This window comes from Coregonus lavaretus (genome assembly GCF_964263955.1).
Source record: "Coregonus lavaretus genome assembly, chromosome: 6".
Taxonomy (NCBI): Eukaryota; Metazoa; Chordata; class Actinopteri; order Salmoniformes; family Salmonidae; genus Coregonus; species Coregonus lavaretus.
Genome location: NC_139993.1, coordinates 9,399,475 through 9,420,032, shown reverse-complemented (window position 1 = coordinate 9,420,032; position 20,558 = coordinate 9,399,475). Strand labels below are relative to the sequence as shown.

The 20,558-nt window shown below is 39.7% G+C and overlaps 1 protein-coding gene across 1 annotated transcript; it reads left to right on the top strand.

Annotated features, from left to right (window-relative positions):
- Positions 1–790: 790 nt before the first annotated feature.
- LOC311130184 (opsin-5-like) lies at positions 791–12,405 on the top strand (the record flags this gene model as incomplete). The annotated part of the gene is made up of 6 exons (XM_084162879.1): positions 791–920; positions 1,929–2,134; positions 10,640–10,739; positions 10,899–11,003; positions 11,389–11,612; positions 11,902–12,405. The coding sequence occupies 6 exons, from the start codon at positions 791–793 to the stop codon at positions 12,403–12,405; spliced, it is 1,269 nt and encodes a 422-aa protein (XP_084019005.1).
- Positions 12,406–20,558: the final 8,153 nt, after the last annotated feature.

Here is a 20,558-nt window from a genome sequence, read left to right as displayed (position 1 = left end):
TACATACATTTTCTAAAGGCAAAAAGCTAAATTAGACATTAGAATGCTTTAATACACAGCAGTCATGATTTTAAGATGCCTAAAATGATTTTTTGTCAAGGAATTCTAATAATCTTCGCCCAATGCTATAAGTACAGTTAATTAAAAATAAAAGTGTCAAAAAGTAGGTTAATATGACGAAATGTAAGTCTAATTGATGTGATATCATCGATTTGACTCAGTCACTGCAACAACCTATTTCGACACTTAAAAGCCTAATTGCAAGCGCTCTCATCATCAGCACCTTGGACAGCGGTTTTACGCTACATGGAAATACTTGTTTGCTGTCCTTGCCTGACTTGCCCTAAATTTGACAGCAGCGTGTCCCTGTAAAACGTGGAGGCTGGCTACTCTACTAATATGTTTAATTATACACTGGGTTATATTAAATTGAGTTGATCATGTAGTAAATAAAACCCACAACAACTTGCGCTTAGCCTACAACTTCACCCAAATACAACACACTGACGCTTGCCAAGTTGTCCTCGAGGACAAAACAACATAACTCAAGTCAGAAACGACAAGTGTTTTTCCTCCGCAGGGTATGAACCTCGGGGTATAATTGGGATTAGCGAAGTACGTGTCATCCCTCTCAGACAACACACCGTGCGCCGAAGCATATTTTTAGACAGGATTTAGAGAAAGAGGAGCCGGTCAAGTGTTTTCTCCGAGGAAGCACCTTTGTGTCTTAGCAAGCAGAGAGCGCGCAGCTCCTTGTATGTCTCGGTAGCTGGAACCTTCGGACAACAAAATGTCAGTCAATAATTCTTTTCAAATGGCTAACATTCCATGGAGGAATAACAATTTTACCGTGTCAAATAAAGACCCACCTTTCTCGGATCAAGGGGAGACCATTATAGGAGTATACCTGTTGGTGCTAGGTGGGTATACATTTAGAGAACTTGCTTATAGAGTTTTTGGAATGTAATTTCGTTTTTAAAATGCATCTTTGCTTTTATGATGCAAAGACATGATTTAGTTTTGCTTTCATGGCAAAACATCTGGAAATATGTCATTAATGGCTTGTTTACCACTACATAATTTCTCTATTATTTCCGAAACGTTAAGGTAAGATGAATGACAGTACTTTTTTTATGAATTTACAAAATATGTGATTCAGAGTAGCCTACATTTATCTTGTTATTTTTTTACTCTACCATGTGTTGATATCGCAGTACACAACAATTGGGTGAAGAGTTCGATTGCACTGCAGAATACAAATTACCAATGCCAGAAACCTTTGTTATTGCAGTTGTTATACTACTGTCAGTGTAGTGTATGGGCAACAGTTAGTGGATTTGGTGCTATAAGTAGCTTAGGACAAATCTTCTCCAGGGAGAGAGGTGAATCCTGCAGCCATTCAGATCCTGTCTAAGACATGGAAATCGTCAATCAAGAAAGGATGGCAGTCAGCCAGACTTTCTTTAAGAGAGGGCAGAAAGACATGTAATTCCCTGTTATTTGGTGCAAATATATTTAAATTGATCCTGACTTTTGAAATCAATAGGGTTACTGTAATTTTAGTTAGAGGATAGGTAGGGTACTCAGTGCACCTACTATTAGCTCTAAAGGAAGTTTCATGAAGGAAGATTTATGCTCATTTCAGCATTTGAATATTTAGTGTTTGAAGAGAAGGTCAGTAGGTTAAAATCACAGATGAGGCACTTTGTCACCTCAATGCTTCATGCTGCTTTATGAGCTGCATTTTGTATGGTGTGACTACAATTCCATTACTTTTCACAAAACTGAAGAGGCCTTTGATCATAGGTAGTGTGGGACACACTGGTAATAGATGGGGTGAGTTTCCCTCTATGTAGTGCTTTTAGTGTCTGGAAAAGAGCTATATAAAGCCAATCAGTTAGTATGTCAATGGGTTTTTTCCTCGTCAGGTTGGCTGTCGTGGTTCGGCAACAGTATCGTGATCTTTGTCCTGTACAAGCAGCGTGCGTCACTGCAGCCCACGGACTATCTGACCTTTAACCTGGCCATCTCCGACGCCAGTATTTCCGTCTTTGGCTACTCCCGAGGGATCCTGGAGATCTTCAATGTGTTCCGGGACAACGGATACCTGGTTACCTCCATCTGGACATGCCAGGTAGGCAATGAGGGGATCTGGTTGGAGGGGGAAAAGTTGTTTTGTGAAATGCTTCAAATTTATATTGTATGTGAATGGTACTGTGTTGCATGTGTAGCATGTGCCATCCTACTGCAGGATCCGATACTATACTCACTTACAGCAATACTCACAAGACACAGACATTACCGCTATCCCATAAAACATGGCATTATTGGACAGGACTTTAGTAGTTCAGGTCTCCTGGAAGGTGACGTCACTGTGAGATGCTAACTTCGCCATCCTCTACACAAATGTCAAACACACAACCAGGACAACTTACCTTTATGATTGCAGATTTGCAAAAACATTGCTCTATGGCTTTGTTCCTATTGGAGTTCTTTATCATTTCCAGCTAATTGCCTAGTTAAGAATATCAATGGTCCACTCAGAATGGAAGACTAAGTAAATATAACACAATGGGCAAAGCATAGAAATGTGTTGCAACAGATCATTATATTCACTACACTACAATGCTTCTTTGGGGGGATGATCCTTTCTATTATTAGCTTGGTGACGAATAGAATATTAACAATGGGTGCTCCGGACAGTTGATCATTAATTCAATAAAAAGTAGCGTGTTGGCACATTCATCACATTGAGTGATGACGATGAGTCACCTGGAAGAAGCGAGATGGTGGTTTTACAAGGTGTCACAAAGGCATTAGATTACTAACTACAGCACAGGAGAAAAGGTCTATAGGCTTCACCTGAAGTAATATAATGTTAATAATATAATATAATATAATATAATATGCCATTTAGCAGACGCTTTTATCCAAAGCGACTTACAGTCATGCGTGCATACATTTTTTTTTTTGTGTATGTTAACACTATCTTAGGGGGGAATAAGAATGCTTTAGCCACATCAACAGCCAAACATAGATGGATGGTTAAGGTCTGGTACATGCTTATTGCATTTGATAAAGAGGAAGCGTGATTTGCACAAGGGTCAATATCATTAAGGTGTCCTGTAATGTCTGGTTCCTTGTGTACGCGTGATTAACGGGCAATATCCATTACCTTGTTTTATTGGGGTCTATTCTTGAAAATATAAATTTTAGTTCAAGCCTATCAATCAATTTACCAGATGGGTTTTTGTTTTGGTGCACAGTGTGAGAAAATGGCACCTTAAAAAAAAACTGAATGCAATGTCTGTGAAATTACAATGTTATCCCTGTTTTATTTGTATCAAACTTGTTAACACAACAACAGTATGTGTGTTTTAATGTTAATTACAGTTATTTCCCCAAGCAGGTGTTGCTGCTTGATTGGTAAAAATCGTAGTTAAATAATGTCCAACTAACGCTGAACAAAAATATTTTCATTAACTATTGGCCAATGCTAAAAACAACAGGAAAACAACTAAATTAAAAGTACTGTATGAAAACAAACTAAAAGTAGAGACAGAAATTATTTTTAAAAGACTGAGATAAAAAAAATACATTAAGTAACAGGGCAGATGAGGAAAACATAAATATGAGGAAGAGAGAAAGGAGAGTTTCTTCTGAGAAAGAAAAGTGGTTCACAGGTCAACATTATCCCTGAGGTTAGCAGACATTGAAAGCTGGATTCTAGAATGTCTGGGTCAGAGTGAGGTGAGAGAGTGGTCATTTACATTTACATCATTTAGCAGACGCTCTTATTCAGAGCGACTTACAAATTGGTGCCAGTGGGACAACCACTTTTTTTATTTTATTATTATTATTTTTTATGGGGGGAGGGGATGAGATTGCGGACCATAGGATAAACGTTTTTAGACATTTCTAACATATACTGCCCTAATTTTTGTAAGAAAAGTGAAGATAATATGAAAGATTAATCTCTCGTGAAATTGTATGACTTGACTTAAACCATATTTTTTTGTAAGACAAAAATATTTGATAAAATATGTGAAAAGTCCGGACTGGGTTTAATGGGTACTGAATGTACCCTTTAAGCCCATGGGTATTCCAAATAAGCCCACCTCTTAAATAATCCATTTGAATTATTTCCTAATGCTGAAAACGTACAAACTGACATATCTTATGTTAACTTAAATTATAATAATCTCCCCTAAAGTTATTAAAATCAACTGATCATTACTATTCATCATGGAAGTATCACTCATAAAAGGGGGTGTCCAATCGTATCTGCAGAGAACAATGTGGGCCCAGGCTTTTGTTCATGCCAACCAGTACACACCTGATTCGACTAATCAACTAATCATAGACTTCAACCAAGACTTGATAAATTGAATCAGTGTTACTGTTTGGTTAGAACAAAAACATGCACCCTCACCGGCCCTCTGTGGATAAGACGCCATGCACAAAGACCATAACACAAACAACTTTTAATGAATTATCTAAAAGCTGGTTCACATTTGCTGTACTCTTATTCTTGTTCATTAGTTCAACTTGTCTTCCTAAAGCCTGTCTGAAGACAGTTTAAAATCTCCCTCTCTACTGTTAAGGTACATGTGCTGAACGAAACAACAAAAACACCTGGATGAACGAGGGACAACAATATGACAATGCCCCTGGCTCTAACTGCATAAGTAGTCATCCAATAATCATCGTCTTGTCCCTCATTTGTTTCCATTTTTGTCCACTACTTTTAGGTCCTCCATCCCTGATATCCTTCAACCCTGATCTTATTCTACTCTCTCTGCATCAATGACTACCTGTTCACTCCAAACGTCTTGGAGAGAGTAGAGAGGCTTTTAATTGTTCTTAATAGTTTTAAATCTTGGTAAACGCATCATTGATAGATGCATAATATGCATAAATGTAGTTTGAGCATTTTAATTAAAATAAATCTAAAGAAAAATAATTTATGCTCAGGTTCATTGAATATTAGGGATATCAACACACAATCTCCATGTGTTTCAATGCAAACCGGGCTACTGGGCTTAATTGGAACAACAGTGATTTATGGTAAAAAAGACAGAATAGCAAAGTTCAGTCATAAACTATTTGGAAACCAATGGTTTTCGGGTATAAATTAACACTATAGACTACAATATTATGTGACGTTAGTTTTGATCATATTGAACAATATTATTTAATTTTCATTTACATTATGTATAGAGCGAGTGCTTTTTGTGCTACTGTACCCTTTAAACCCACCTGAGATAAATGTCAAATTTACAAAAAAGCCAACCATGTATAAAAATGCAAGGTTCATTTAACAGTAAAATAAGACAAAATTAATTTAAAAAATGTGAGCTGTGAGTGCTTAAGATCTGTTATATTGTTGTGGTTCACCAAGTTATGTTGCTACTGTATTGACTGACATTTGGTACGACTGCTAGCATGAAAAACCCATCTTTTCAAATGGCAAGAAATAGTAATTAATACCTACAGTGGGGAGAACAAGTATTTGATACACTGACGATTTTGCAGGTTTTCCTACTTACAAAGCATGTAGAGGTCTGTAATTTTTATCATAGGTACACTTCAACTGTGAGAGACGGAATCTAAAACAAAAATCAAGAAAATCACATTGTATGATTTTTATGTAATTAATTTGCATTTTATTGCATGACGTAAGTATTTGATCACCTACCAACCAGTAAGAATTCCGGCTCTCACAGACCTGTTAGTTTTTCTTTAAGAAGCCCTCATGTTCTCCACTCATTACCTGTATTAACTGCACCTGTTTGAACTCGTTACCTGTATAAAAGACACCTGTCCACACACTCAATCAAACAGACTCCAACCTCTCCACAATGGCCAAGACCAGAGAGCTGTGTAAGGACATCAGGGATAAAATTGTAGATCTGCACAAGGCTGGGATGGGCTACAGGACAATAGGCAAGCAGCTTGGTGAGAAGGCAACAACTGTTGGCGCAATTATTAGAAAATGGAAGACGTTCAAGATGACGGTCAGTCACCCTCGGTCTGGGGCTCCATGCAAGATCTCACCTCGTGGGGCATCAATGATCATGAGGAAGGTGAGGGATCAGCCCAGAACTACACGGCAGGACCTGGTCAATGACCTGAAGAGAGCTGGGACCACAGTCTCAAAGAAAACCATTAGTAACACACTACGCCGTCATGGATTAAAATCCTGCAGCGCACGCAAGGTCCCCCTGCTCAAGCCAGCACATGTCCAGGCCCGTCTGAAGTTTGCCAATGACCATCTGGATGATCCAGAGGAGGAATGGGAGAAGGTCATGTGGTCTGATGAGACAAAAATAGAGCTTTTTGGTCTAAACTACTCGCCGTGTTTGGAGGAAGAAGAAGCATGAGTACAACCCCAAGAACACCATCCCAACCGTGAAGCATGGAGGTGGAAACATCATTCTTTGGGGATGCTTTTCTGCAAAGGGGACAGGACGACTGCACCGTATTGAGGGGAGGATGGATGGGGCCATGTATCACGAGTTCTTGGCCAACAAACTCCTTCCCTCAGTAAGAGCATTGAAGATAGGTCGTGGCTGGGTCTTCCAGCATGACAACGACCCGAAACACACAGCCAGGGCAACTAAGGAGTGGCTCCGTAAGAAGCATCTCAAGGTCCTGGAGTGGCCTAGCCAGTCTCCAGACCTGAACCCAATGGAAACTATTTGGAGGGAGCTGAAAGTCCGTATTGCCCAGCGACAGCCCCGAAACCTGAAGGATCTGGAGAAGGTCTGTATGGAGGAGTGGGCCAAAATCCCTGCTGCAGTGTGTGCAAACCTGGTCAAGACCTACAGGAAACGTATGATCTCTGTAATTGCAAACAAAGGTTTCTGTACCAAATATTAAGTTCTGCTTTTCCGATGTATCAAATACTTGTCATGCAATAAAATGCAAATTAATTACTTAAAAATCATACAATGTGATTTTCTGGATTTTTGTTTTAGATTCCGTCTCTCACAATTGAAGTGTACCTATGATAAAAATTACAGACCTCTACATGCTTTGTAAGTAGGAAAACCTGCAAAATCGGCAGTGTATCAAATACTTGTTCTCCCCACTGTATGTAGTATGCTATCATGTGCATATATCAACACATTCATCTCTTAATTTTACATTAAGTGTGATCACTTATCTGAGAAGGTACAGAAAATATCTAAAAAATGTGTTTATCTGAGAGTCACCTCCACACCAAAGTTTTTTTGCAGCTTTGAAATGGACCGCTAGTAGGAACTTACACATAACTGTCAATAACTTAATAATACAACATCTGATTGTTATTTCCATAACCGTTTTTATTCTAAGACAATCAGATGAATTGGTTGAAACATTAAACAGCAGGAAATGTTTTTTTATATTTTTTTTTATCCAAAGATGGAAGTGGGCTTCATGGGAACGTGGGCTTAATAGGTACGCTTACCCTAACAAGCAGCAAGTAAAATGCATGATGGGACATGAACTCTGACATGTAACTACTTTCCAACCAGACCTGGGTTCAAATACATGTGTATTTGTGTATCTGGTATTTAAAATACTTTTTTCTTCTGTGTACTTGAGTTTAAAAAAAATACACAGCCCAAAACAAGTACTTTTATTAACCAAATTGTATTTGAGAGTATTTTCAAATACTTTCCAAGTGTATTTCCAAATACATAAAAATATTAAACTACTTAAACTACCTTTCAAATAAAATATATCTGAATACTTACTTCGAATATATGTAAAGGAATTGAGATATTTGAAAAAGCATTTGAACCCAGGTCTGTTTCCGATTACGGAGAAACCCCATTTGCAGAAAATGATATGTTGCTCGAAGCATCCCACCAGGTGTTTTTCAAATTATGGTCCAAGGTTTTTCCTCCAATAGACTTTTGCATTGTCCTTCAAATTGCAGTGGTGGAAAAAGTACTCAATTGTCATAGTTGAGTAAAAGTAAAGATACCTTAACAGAAAATGACTCAAGTAAAAGTGAAAGTTACCCAGTAAAATACTACTTGAGTAAAAGTACAAAGTAAATGCTATACATCAAATTCCTTATATTAAGCAAACCAGATGGCACAAATGTTGTATTATTTTAAATTACGGACAGACAGGGGCACACTCCAACACTCGACATAATTTACAAACACAGTACTTGTGTTTCGTGTGTCCGCCAGATCAGAGGCAGTAGGGATGACAAAGCGTTATATTGATAGGTGCCATTATTCTGTCGTGCTTGAGCATTCTAAATGTAACAAGTACTTTTAGGTGTCAGGGAAAATGTATGGAGTAAAAAGTACATTATTTTCTTTAGGAATGTAGTGGAGTAAAAGTAAAAGTTGTCAAAAATATTAATAGTAAAGTAAAGTACAGATACCCCAAAAAACGACCTAAGTAGTTACTTAAAAGTATGTTTACTTAAGTACTTTACACCACTGCCAAAGTGTATCTGACCGTGAGGCAAAAGTGAATGGGGCTTGGATGTAAATATATTAGATTAGATTAAGTAATCCAATCAGTCAAAGTACATTGGGTCCTGTCTCCACTAGGAAGAGAAGTTAATTCGGTAGAAGCTGTCAATCTTGATCAGACATACTCACCACTGCTGACCATAGCTGTAATGGACTGATCTTTAACTCCATTCAATGTACAGTTGAAGTCGGAAGTTTACATACACCTTAGCCAAATACATTTAAACTCAGTTTTTCACAATTCCTGACATTTTATCCTAGTAAAAATTCCCTGTCTTAGGACAGTTAGGATCAACGCTTTAATTTAAGAATGTGAAATGTCAGAATAATAGTAGAGAGAATTATTTATTTCAGCTTTTATTTCTTTCATCACATTCCCAGTGGGTCAGAAGTTTACATACACTCAATTAGTATTTGGTAGCATTGCCTTTAAATTGTTTAACTTGGGTCAAACGTTTCGGGTAGCCTTCCACAAGCTTCCCACAATAAATTGAGTGAATTTTGGCCCATTCCTCCTGACAGAGCTGGTGTAACTGAGTCAGGTTTGTAAGTCTCCTTGCTCGCACACGCTTTTTCAGTTCTGCCCACAAATGTTATATAGGATTGAGGTCAGGGCTTTGTGATGGCCACTCCAATACCTTGACTTTGTTGTCCTTAAGCCATTTTGCCACAACTTTGGAAGTATGCTTGGGGTCATTGTCCATTTCGAAGACCCATTTGCGACCAAGCTTTAACTTCCTGACTGATGTCTTGAGATGTTGCTTCAATATATCCACATAATTTTCCTTCCTCATGATGCCATCTATTTTGTGAAGTGCACCAGTCCCTCCTGCAGCAAAGCACCCCCACAACATGATGCTGCCACCCCCTTGCTTCACGGTTGGGATGGTGTTCTTCGGCTTGCAAGCAACCCCATTTTTCCTCCAAACATAACGATGGTCATTATGGCCAAACAGTTCTATTTTTGTTTCATCAGACCAGAGGACATTTCTCCAAAAAATACGATCTCTGTCCCCATGTGCAGTTGCAAACCATAGTCTGGCTTTTTTATGGCGGTTTTGGAGCAGTGGCTTCTTCCTTGCTGAGCGGCCTTTCAGGTTATGTCGCTATAGGACTTGTTTTACTGTGGATATAGATACTTTTGTACCTGTTTCCTCCAGCATCTTCACATGGTCCTTTGCTGTTGTTCTGGGATTGATTTGCGCTTTTCGCACCAAAGTACGTTCATCTCTAGGAGACAGAACGCGTCTCCTTCCTGAGCGGTATGACAGCTACGTGGTCCCATGGTGTTTATACTTGCGTACTATTGTTTGTACAGATGAATGTGGTACCTTCATGCGTTTGGACATTTCTCCCAAGGATGAACCAGACTTGTGGAGGTCTACAATTTTTTTTCTGAGGTCTTGGCTGATTTCTTTTGATTTTCCCATGATGTAAAGCAAAGAGGCACTGAGTTTGAAGGTATGCCTTGAAATACATCCACAGGTACACCTCCAATTGACTTAAATTATGTCAATTAGCCTATCAGAAGCTTCTAAAGCCATGACATTGTTTTCTGGAATTTTCCAATCTGTTTAAAGACACAGTCAACTTAGTGTATGTAAACTTCTGACCCACTGGAATTGTGATACAGTGAATTATAAGTGAAATAATCTGTCTGTAAACAATTGTTGGAAAAATTACTTGTGTCATGCACAAAGTAGATGTCCTAACCGACTTGCCAAAACTATAGTTTGTTAACAAGAAATTTGTGGAGTGGTTGAAAAACGAGTTTTAATGACTCCAACCTAAGTGTATGTAAACTTCCGACTTCAACTGTAGCTAGATCAGCTCTTCTGTGTTCTGGCTACATAAGTGTCCATCCTGGTGAACTGAAAACTGAATAACCAGTAGAAGGAGTTGGCAAAAGTAGAGAGGAGCCCTATTCACACAAAATCAGTAATTGGTTAATGACGGATTTGTTAAGTACATGAGAATCCAAACAAGTATTCAACAGCAGGATAATTGTTTTCAACTTGATCTTCTGAGTGATTGGGGTCCTTCAACTTCTGCAAGAACAGTGGATGTCTGTTTTTTCTACTGTATTTGTTTTGAGATTCTCTTCCCTGCACCTTCCCCCTATAAGCATCACTAACGGTATTGTTGGTCTTTCCCAGGTGGACGGCTTCTTCACCTTGGTCTTTGGCCTCAGCAGCATCAATACTTTGACTGTCATCAGTGTCACAAGATACATCAAGGGATGCCATCCGAGTAAAGGTAAGGCACTGTGACGCAACCTTTATCCTTTCATCTTCATCTCAATGATTCCAATAAAGTTGGAAGAAAAATGCCCCTGTAGGCTAGATGTTCTGGTCAGAGACACAATGTTCTTGTGCGAGCCTTTCTTTTAACTTTCAACTCTTTTCCTTTACCTAGCTCACTGCATAACCAACACAACCGTAGGAATGTGCCTAATATTCATCTGGTTGGGGGCTGTGTTCTGGTCGGGTGCGCCCCTTCTGGGCTGGGGGAGTTACACAGGTGAGATAAACATGGCTAGTAATCATGTGACATACTATTTTATACAGGGGCACTTACTTCTGTTAGGATCTTGTAACATTCTGGTTGGGCAACATTTTCAAGATTTGTAGGTGCACAATGACGACAAAAAAAATAATAGAGCTAAAGCAAGTTGTTATCTAAAACATTTGCAGAAGACAATCTTTAAACGAGAACTGACCATATTTTGACATATGTGGACCTTTTTTTCACACTTACCCTGACCTTTTTAAGGGCCAAAATAGAGGAAATTCTTCTTAAATTTTAAACAATCTTCACCTGAACAAATACAAAAACAAAATCAAACATACGCAAAAAAAATGTTTTATCTTCATGTGTTTGTATCTCAATCTCCGCCTCCTTTTAGATCGTGGATACGGAACGTGTGAAATCGACTGGGCCAAAGCCAACTACTCCACCGTCTACAAGTCCTACATCATCTCCATCCTCATCTTCTGCTTCTTCGTCCCCGTGCTGGTCATGCTGTTCACCTACGTGTCCATCATCAACACAGTGAAGCGAGGCAACGCCATGGCCGCTGAGGGAGACCTGACCGACAGGCAGAGGAAGATTGAAAGGGACGTCACCATTGTGAGTAGGATTCAAATCAAATCAACGTTTATTGGTCACGTACACAGATTTGCAGGGGTTACTAGCTCCAAGAGTGCAGTAGAATGTCTCGCAAATACAATACAAAAATCTAAACAAGAACTCAAGACATGACAGAGTGAGTTCAATAAACAATCCAGAGTAGATATATTAGAGTGAGCATGTGTCAGAATCCAGAAAATAACAGCTGTACAAACAATACTACATATAGACCAAGCGTTAAAAAATGGGTTATGATTTAACGGTCATCCTAACTTTCGTTTTCTCCCAGGTATCCATTGTCATCTGCACAGCCTTCATCCTGGCGTGGTCGCCGTACGCCGTGGTCTCCATGTGGTCGGCCTGTGGCTTCCACGTACCCAGCCTCACCAGCATCTTCACCCGCCTCTTTGCCAAGTCGGCCAGCTTCTACAACCCACTCATCTACTTCGGCCTCAGCTCCAAGTTCCGCAAGGACGTTGCCATCTTGCTGCCCTGCACCGGCGATGGCAAGGACACGGTCAAGCTGAAGCGTTTTAAACCGAAAGGTGAGGCACACCAGGGCTCCGGAAGAGGCAATGGACTCAAAGCACCTCCTCATAACCAGAAGATGAAGGAGATGAAGTATGCCCCTGGAAATCCTTATCCGCTCACGGCGCTTAAGGCGGCCCCAAGCCCAGATTCGGGAGTGGGGAGCCCCCCCTGTACTCCTCCTCCTCCCGCCAACAAGGAGGTGTTCTTTATCGACGTGCCCCATCTGTCTGATGGGCCAGAGTGGGAATGCGACAGACTCTAAGAACAATACATTTGTTTTTTGTGTTACTTTTTTATTTGAAAACACATGGGAATTTACTTGAAAGGGGGCTACTTGAATTTTAGGGGATCATGTTAAGGATACATATTTTTGTTTTTGATTCGTGTAAGTATGTATACCTGTTGATACAGTTTGAATTGTGTTTATACTTGTGAATAAAACTGTTTATATTTAAAGGGAACGAGTTGAAAGATGTTTACAATATCAATACTCATTCTGTCACTCTTTTAAAATATATATTTCTGTCCAACATAATAATTCAACCACCATGAGAAAATATAGGAGAAGACATTACAGAAATGTAAGTGTATCTCTTATGAAAATGCTCAATATATCCTACTGGCTCTGAGATGCTCAGCTCACGCATAGCCGACATACCAGTTCTAATGATAACTTTACTTGAGTGAGGCAGGCACGTCTTCATGGGCTGACTTGTTTTCGTCCAGTGAAAAAATAATCCATCTGTTCCCCCTTCTTCCAAGGAACTCCACACAAACCAACTTTACCTCAGGTAGGACATGTACCATAAGAAACAGTTGAAGTGAATTAAAGTGTGTTAAACTTTATGATAGGCTACAAGAATAAGCTACAATACCCAAGAGAGCTGTACTAATACAAAACAAAAAGCGGATACGCCTGCAATATGCTCGCGCGTGGGACACGTTTATTAAGTCGGACATTGGAAAGAGGGAGAAAGTAAAAAATAATTATCAGGTTCTTCGAAGCCCCACAGGACAACAGGTTAGCAGATGTTATTTTTGTTTTCTTTATCTTCATGCTTTCTTCAACTTATTTCATGGTGTCTATTCAATAGTTTGAGTGCACATTGTGCAAATAGCCTATAGCTTTTAACATTAAAGTAAGCAATTTAACATTTTGCAAAGTGTTGCAAGAATTCTCACTCACGGCAGGTAGCTTAATGGTTATGAGCGTTGTGCCGGTAACCAAAAGGTCGCTGGTTCTAATCCCCGAGCCGACTAGGTGAAAAATCTGTTGATGTGCCCTTGAGCAAGGCACTTAACCCTAATTGCTCCTGTAAGTCGCTCTGGATAAGAGCGTCTGCTAAATGACTCAAATGTACTTCTAATGTTTGTCTTGACATAGGCTATTGGTCTGCAGTGGACAAGTAAGACAATAGCCCAAGACACACTCTTAAAGGAAAACTCCACCCAAAAACTATATTTTGTTATTTGTTTCATTAGTCCATTGTTGACATAGTCCCAAAATGTTTGCTTGTCAGCAATCAAGTTTTCAAGACATGTAACTTTCAAAATACAGAAATCATCCCCATATGATGCTTTTTGCATCATATGAAGCAAATTGCATCATACAAGGCGATTTCTGTATTTTCCTTTAATGAGCCTACCGTTACTCCTTAAGGTCCAAGGACCTTGTATACTGAACAAAAATATAAACGCAACATGCAATAATTTCAAATATTTTACTGAGTTACAGTTCATATAAGGAAATCAGTCAATTGAAATAAATAAATTAGGCCTTAATCTATGGATTTCACATGACTGGGAATACAGATATGCATCTGTTGGTCACAGCTACCTTTAAAAAAAGGTAGGGGCATGGATCAGAAAACCAGTCAGTATCGGGTGTGACCACCATTTTCCTCATGCGACACATCTCCTTCGCATAGAGTTGATCAGGCTGTTGATTGTGACTTGTGGAATGTTGTCCCACCTCTCTTCAATGGCTGTGCGAAGTTGCTGGATATTGGCCGGAAGTGGAACACGCTGTCATACACGTCAATCCAGAGCTTCCCAAACATGCTCAATGGGTGACATATCTGGTGAGTATGCAGGCCATGGAGGAACTGGGGCATTTTCAGGTCTAAAAAAAAAGAAGTTGGAGGCGGCTTATGGTAGAGAAATGAACATTCACTTATCTGGCAACAGCTCTGGTGGACATTCCTGCAGTCAGCATGCCAATTGCACGCTCCCTCAAAACGTGAGACATCTGTGGCATTGTGTTGTGTGACAAAACTGCACATTTTAGTGGCCTTTTATTGCCCCAGCACAAGGTGCACCTGTGTAATGATCATGCTGTTTAATCAGCTTCTTTATATGCCACACCTGTCAGGTGGATGGCTTATCTTGACAAAGGAGAAATGCTCACTAACAGGGATGTAAACAAATTTGAGAGAAATAAGCTTTTTGTGCATATGGAACATTTCTGGGATCTTTTATTTCAGCTCATGGAACATGGGACCAACACTTCACATGTTGCATTTATATTTTTGTTCAGTGTATGATATCTTCAGAGGTAGACTCTGGCAGCCAAATACTCCATCTAAACGTGAATCGATTTTAAATTGCGATACGGTTCTAGAAACATAAAGCCCTTTACTTTCATATCACATCTAAATGCAAAATATACAGTTGCTGTATACTGTTTTAACCGGCTTTATCACAGTTGCAGCCGATAGTATTTTTCAGTGACAACACGTTTCTGGCGGTCTCCTTCCGTTACACATAGGTGTTCGGCGCATGCTAGATAGCTAATTAGCACAAGTGGTACCTCTGTCTTCCGTCTGTGTTCCGTAAACACGCAATGTAACATGGATATACAGTATCGGCGTCTGGGAACACTAACCCTAACAAGGTGTGTATCAATGTATCCTTTTGTTTTTTGAAAAAAAAATATTGAAGAAATGAAAGATAAGGTCCTTATTCTTCCAAAACCTTATCGCAAGCGATGCGTGTTAACAAAACTCCCCCATACAGAAGACGCCTTCGTCCAATGGAAATGAGAGTCATGATCAAGGGCTAGTAAAACAAGTGCGGACTTGAGCAGCCCTATGAAAGCATAGCCTACTATTAGACCAAAGTGCTTTTCCTGTTTCCCCTTTTTAAAGGCACACCCACATATTATAAGGTTGCCGTCAGGCCTGTTTTAACTCATTGGATAAAGTAAACATGCCAGTGTGCTTTGGAATCTGGTGAATTCAACATGCTGATTTCCAGCATTATCTGCTTTAATAGCTCTTCTTATAAAATGATATAGGCCTACATGACTTGATAGACAGAAAAACATTAACTCATACATCACTGTATCAAAACACGTGGCGTTGAGTCTTTACTTTGACAAAGGAATAATATGTTATACAATTTTTTTCATTTATTATTATTTATTTATTCGTAGGAGACCATGGTCTCATTCTCAACGGTGCCTTGATCACAACAATACAACAACCAATACAATGTAAAACAAAACAACAATCAAAACAAAACATTTATGAAAAACTATTACAGTCCTAGGTCCTTAATTAACACCCTAAACTGCCCGATCGGCACCAGAACATCTAATTGTAATGAGTTATGCAAATTGTTCCAGCAGTGAGGCGCATTAAAACTAAAAGTGGATTTACCTAATTCGGTGGAGACGCGAGGAACCTCAAGAGTTAACCAACCCTGTGAACGGGTTTGGTAACTGGTGTTTTTATAATTCAACAATGAAGTTATGTAAATCAGAAGCTTGTGAAGTAGAGCTATATACTGTAGGGTAATCTAGGATCCTATTGGTCTGTAGGACACTTGCAAAGACCGACTGGCTTTTTGACAGGTACCAGGGCAGCAGATACAGTACATGGCTGTGTGGCTGTGCCTGATGTCACATGGACTTTTCACCTTGCCTCTGCATGAATATACTGTCTCCCTGGCATTCTACAGCAGTAGAACCGTACATAAACATACATCTTTAGCATCATGTCTCCCTGCTTCCAAGTCACGTAAGTCACAGCAGTGACAAATAGTACCTGCCACCTAGAATAACAGTCAGTGTTATCAACAATCTGTCCTTATCCTCCATTGGACATGAATATACTTCCATAGGATGGATGCTAAAGTGGATAGTCTGGCTGGCTGTGCTTACATTTTAAATCTCCCAAACCAGGGTTTAAAAATACTGTTTTTTGAGTGCTTAAAAAACAGTGGGCTGGAGGTCCTTCACCAATATTACATTTTTCTAACAATCATGGGGTGCCCATATTCATATCAATGCTTATGGGTGTGGCCACACACCTGGCCACCCCTGTAATTTGAACCCTCAAAACTGTCCACCCTGTAGACCCACTAGACTGTTCATGCTTTCTGTGATTCCTCAAATGGGTAAAGAAGAGTGGTCATTACTACAATTCTTCAAAACTTTCCAATTGTGTACACACACAATGTACGTAAACCTGCATAAGCTTTACGCCATAATTCAATAGAATGAAAACAGACTTCAGTCCTCTTCAGGGATACTTTAGCCTGATATTGGAGCTTGCTGTTGTGTCTTACTAGTCTAGACCATGGTTAAATGAAGATTGTTTCTGTGGGGATATTACATCACTGGCATCGTGAGTCGTCGTGACATGTTCTTTCTCCAACTGTGCCCACCTGTAGGTTTAACTGAAGAGGTTCCAAACCGCCTTGGACCTGTTTCAACTCTGCAGTGGTGATGTACAGGAAGAGTACTCAGCTCTGTTTGTGTCTGTAGGTGTCCTTTCGGAAATCACATTACCCTTTTAATCTCCACCATCACCATTCATTACAGATTACAGGACCACACACAGAAAGCTTTGAACCGAATGCGGCTGGTTGTATTGAATTTAGCCTAATCTGTTGGGGGTTCAGTGGGAGTTGAGGCAAGGGATCAACCTGTTTAACTTCTATTAGAGAGAAGGAAAATAGGGCTTATATTGAAGGGTTGTACAGTAACCAGCTGTTACTTAGCATTTTAGGTGAAGCACCGCTGCCACCTTGGACATAAATCAACATTATTCACACACAGCATATGATTATAGTGGAATTCGCCTTAAAACTCAGTGACAACAGCAGTAATGCACACATTTGATTTATTTCCAACACATGTAAATACTCATTGTACATACTCATTATGGCCCTAAAACCTCCACGTGCTTAACACAAGTTTCCTCACAAATATTCCATTGACATTGGTGGATTAAACTGAAATTGCAACCAACTTTCTATGGCTTGTTTTAAAAATTGTAATATTTTGGAGATTATTTCATTTTCAAATAACCGAAAGTGTCAGGTTGTAATCTGAATAAAGGGAAAAAGGCCATTCTTAAACATAGGGTGAGACATTCTTACTAATCTGCTAGACAACCAGTTCGGATTTAAGTATAACTTTTGTATGACTGACGCCTTTAGTGAGAGGTATAATTCTTTAATATTTAATAATTTCGGCCCTCCGAATTCATATTCATTATATAAATCAAATCAATCAAATGTTATTTGTCACATGCGCCGAATACAACAGGTGTATACCTTACAGTGAAATGCTTACTTACAAGTCCTTAACCAACAATGCAGATTTAAGAAAGACTACCAAGAATAAAAATCACTAAAAAATACAATATAAAATAATACGAAATAAAAGTAACAAATAATTAAAGAGCAGCAGTAAAAATAACAATAGCGAGGCTACAGTGGGGAAAAAAAGTATTTAGTCAGCCACCAATTGTGCAAGTTATCCCACTTAAAAAGATGAGAGGCCTGTAATTTTCATCATAGGTACACATCAACTATGACAGACAAATTGAGAGAAAAGATTCCAGAAAATCACATTGTAGGATTTTTAATGAATTTATTTGCAAATTATGGTGGAAAATAAGTATTTGGTCACCTACAAACAAGCAAGATTTCTGGCTCTCACAGACCTGTAACTTCTTCTTTAAGAGCCTCCTCTGTCCTCCACTCGTTACCTGTATTAATGGCACCTGTTTGAACTTGCTATCAGTATAAAAGACACCTGTCCACAACCTCAAACAGTCACACTCCAAACTCCACTATGGCCAAGACCAAATAGCTGTCAAAGGACACCAGAACAAAATTGTAGACCTGCACCAGGCTGGGAAGACTGAATCTGCAATAGGTAAGCAGCTTGGTTTGAAGAAATCAACTGTGGGAGCAATTATTAGGAAATGGAAGACATACAAGACCACTGATAATCTCCCTCGATCTGGGGCTCCACGCAGGATCTCACCCCGTGGGGTCAAAATGATCACAAGAACGGTGAGCAAAAATCCCAGAACCACACGGGGGGACCTAGTGAATGACCTGCAGAGAGCAGGGACCAAAGTAACAAAGCCTACCATCAGTAACACACTACGCCGCCAGGGACTCAAATCCTGCAGTGCAAGACGTGTCCCCCTGCTTAAGCCAGTACATGTCCAGGCCCGTCTGAAGTTTGCTAGAGTGCATTTGGATGATCCAGAAGAGGATTGGGAGAATGTCATATGGTCAGATGAAACCATAATATAACTTTTTGGTAAAAACTCAACTCGTCGTGTTTGGAGGACAAAGAATGCTGAGTTGCATCCAAAGAACACCATACCTACTGTGAAGCATGGGGGTGGAAACATCATGCTTTGGGGCTGTTTTTCTGCAAAGGGACCAGGACGACTGATCCGTGTAAAGGAAAGAATGAATGGGGCCATGTATCGTGAGATTTTGAGTGAAAACCTCCTTCCATCAGCAAGGGCATTGAAGATGAAACGTGGCTGGGTCTTTCAGCATGACAATAATCCCAAACACACCGCCCGTGCAACGAAGGAGTGGCTTCATAAGAAGCATTTCAAGGTCCTGGAGGGGCAATGCAAATAGTCTGGGTAGCCATTTGATTAGATGTTCAGGAGTCTTATGGCTTGGGGTAGAAGCTGTTTAGAAGCCTCTTGGACCTAGACTTGGCGCTCTGGTACCGCTTGCCGTACGGTAGCAGAGAGAACAGTCTATGACTAGGGTGAAATTGGCTCATTTAATTTTGTCTGGCTTGCTGTTCCAAATAAAATGAAATATTTTTTGCTCATATAATTTAAAAAACAGGTCACTAGGTGTAAGCAAGACCATAAGCAAATAGGTAAACTGGGATATGACTAAAGAGTTAATCAGGGTGATTTTTCCACAAATAGACAGGTATTTTCCTTTCCATGGTAGCAATATCTGTCTATCTATTTTTACTAACTTTCTATTAGAATGTATTGTAGTGAGAATTTCTTTCTTTCGGGATATTGAAGTCGGAAGTTTACATACACTTAGGTTGGAGTCATTAAAACTCGTTTTTCAACCACTCCACAAATTTTTGTTAACAAACTATAGTTTTGGCAAGTCGGTTAGGACATCTACTTTGTGCATGACACAAGTAATTTTTCCAACAATTGTTTACAGACAGATAATTTCACTTATTTTTCACTGTATCACAATTCCAGTGGGTCAGAAGTTAACATACACTAAGTTGACTGTGCCTTTAAACAGCTTGAAAAATTCCAGAAAATGATGTCATGGCTTTAGAAGCTTCTGATAGGCTAATTGACATCATTTGGGTCAATTGGAAGTGTACCTGTGGGTGTATTTCAAGGCCTACCTTCAAACTCAGTGCTTCTTTGCTTGACATCATGGGAAAATCTAAAGAAATCAGCCAAGACCTCAGAAAATAAATGGTAGACCTCCACAAGTCTGGTTCATCCTTGAGAGCAATTTCCAAACGCCTGAAGGTACCACGTTCATCTGTACAATCAATAGTACGCAAGTATAAACACCATGGGACCACACAGCCGTCATACCGCTCAGGAAGGAGACGCGTTCTGTCTCCTAGAGATGAACGTACTTTGGGGCGAAAAGTGTAAATCAATCCCAGAACAACAGCAAAGGACCTTGTGAAGATGCTGGAGGAAACAGGTACAAAATTATCTATATCCACAGTAAAACGAGTCCTATATCAACATAACCTGAAAGGTCGCTCAGCAAGGAAGCCACTGCTCCAAAACCGCCATAAAAAAGCCAGACCACTGTTTGCAACTGCACATGGGGACAAAGATCATACTTTTTGGAGAAATGTCCTCTGGTCTGATGAAACAAAAATAGAACTGTTTGGCCATAATGACCATCGTTATGTTTGGAGGAAAAAGGGGGTTGCTTGCAAGCCGAAGAACACCATCCCAACCGTGAAGCACAGGGGTGGCAGCATCATGCTGTGGGGGTGCTTTGCTGCAGGAGGGACTGGTGCACTTCACAAAATAGATGGCATCATGAGGAAGGAAAATTATGTGGATATATTGAAGCAACATCTCAAGACATCAGTCAGGAAGTTAAAGCTTGGTCGCAAATTGTTCTTCCAAATGG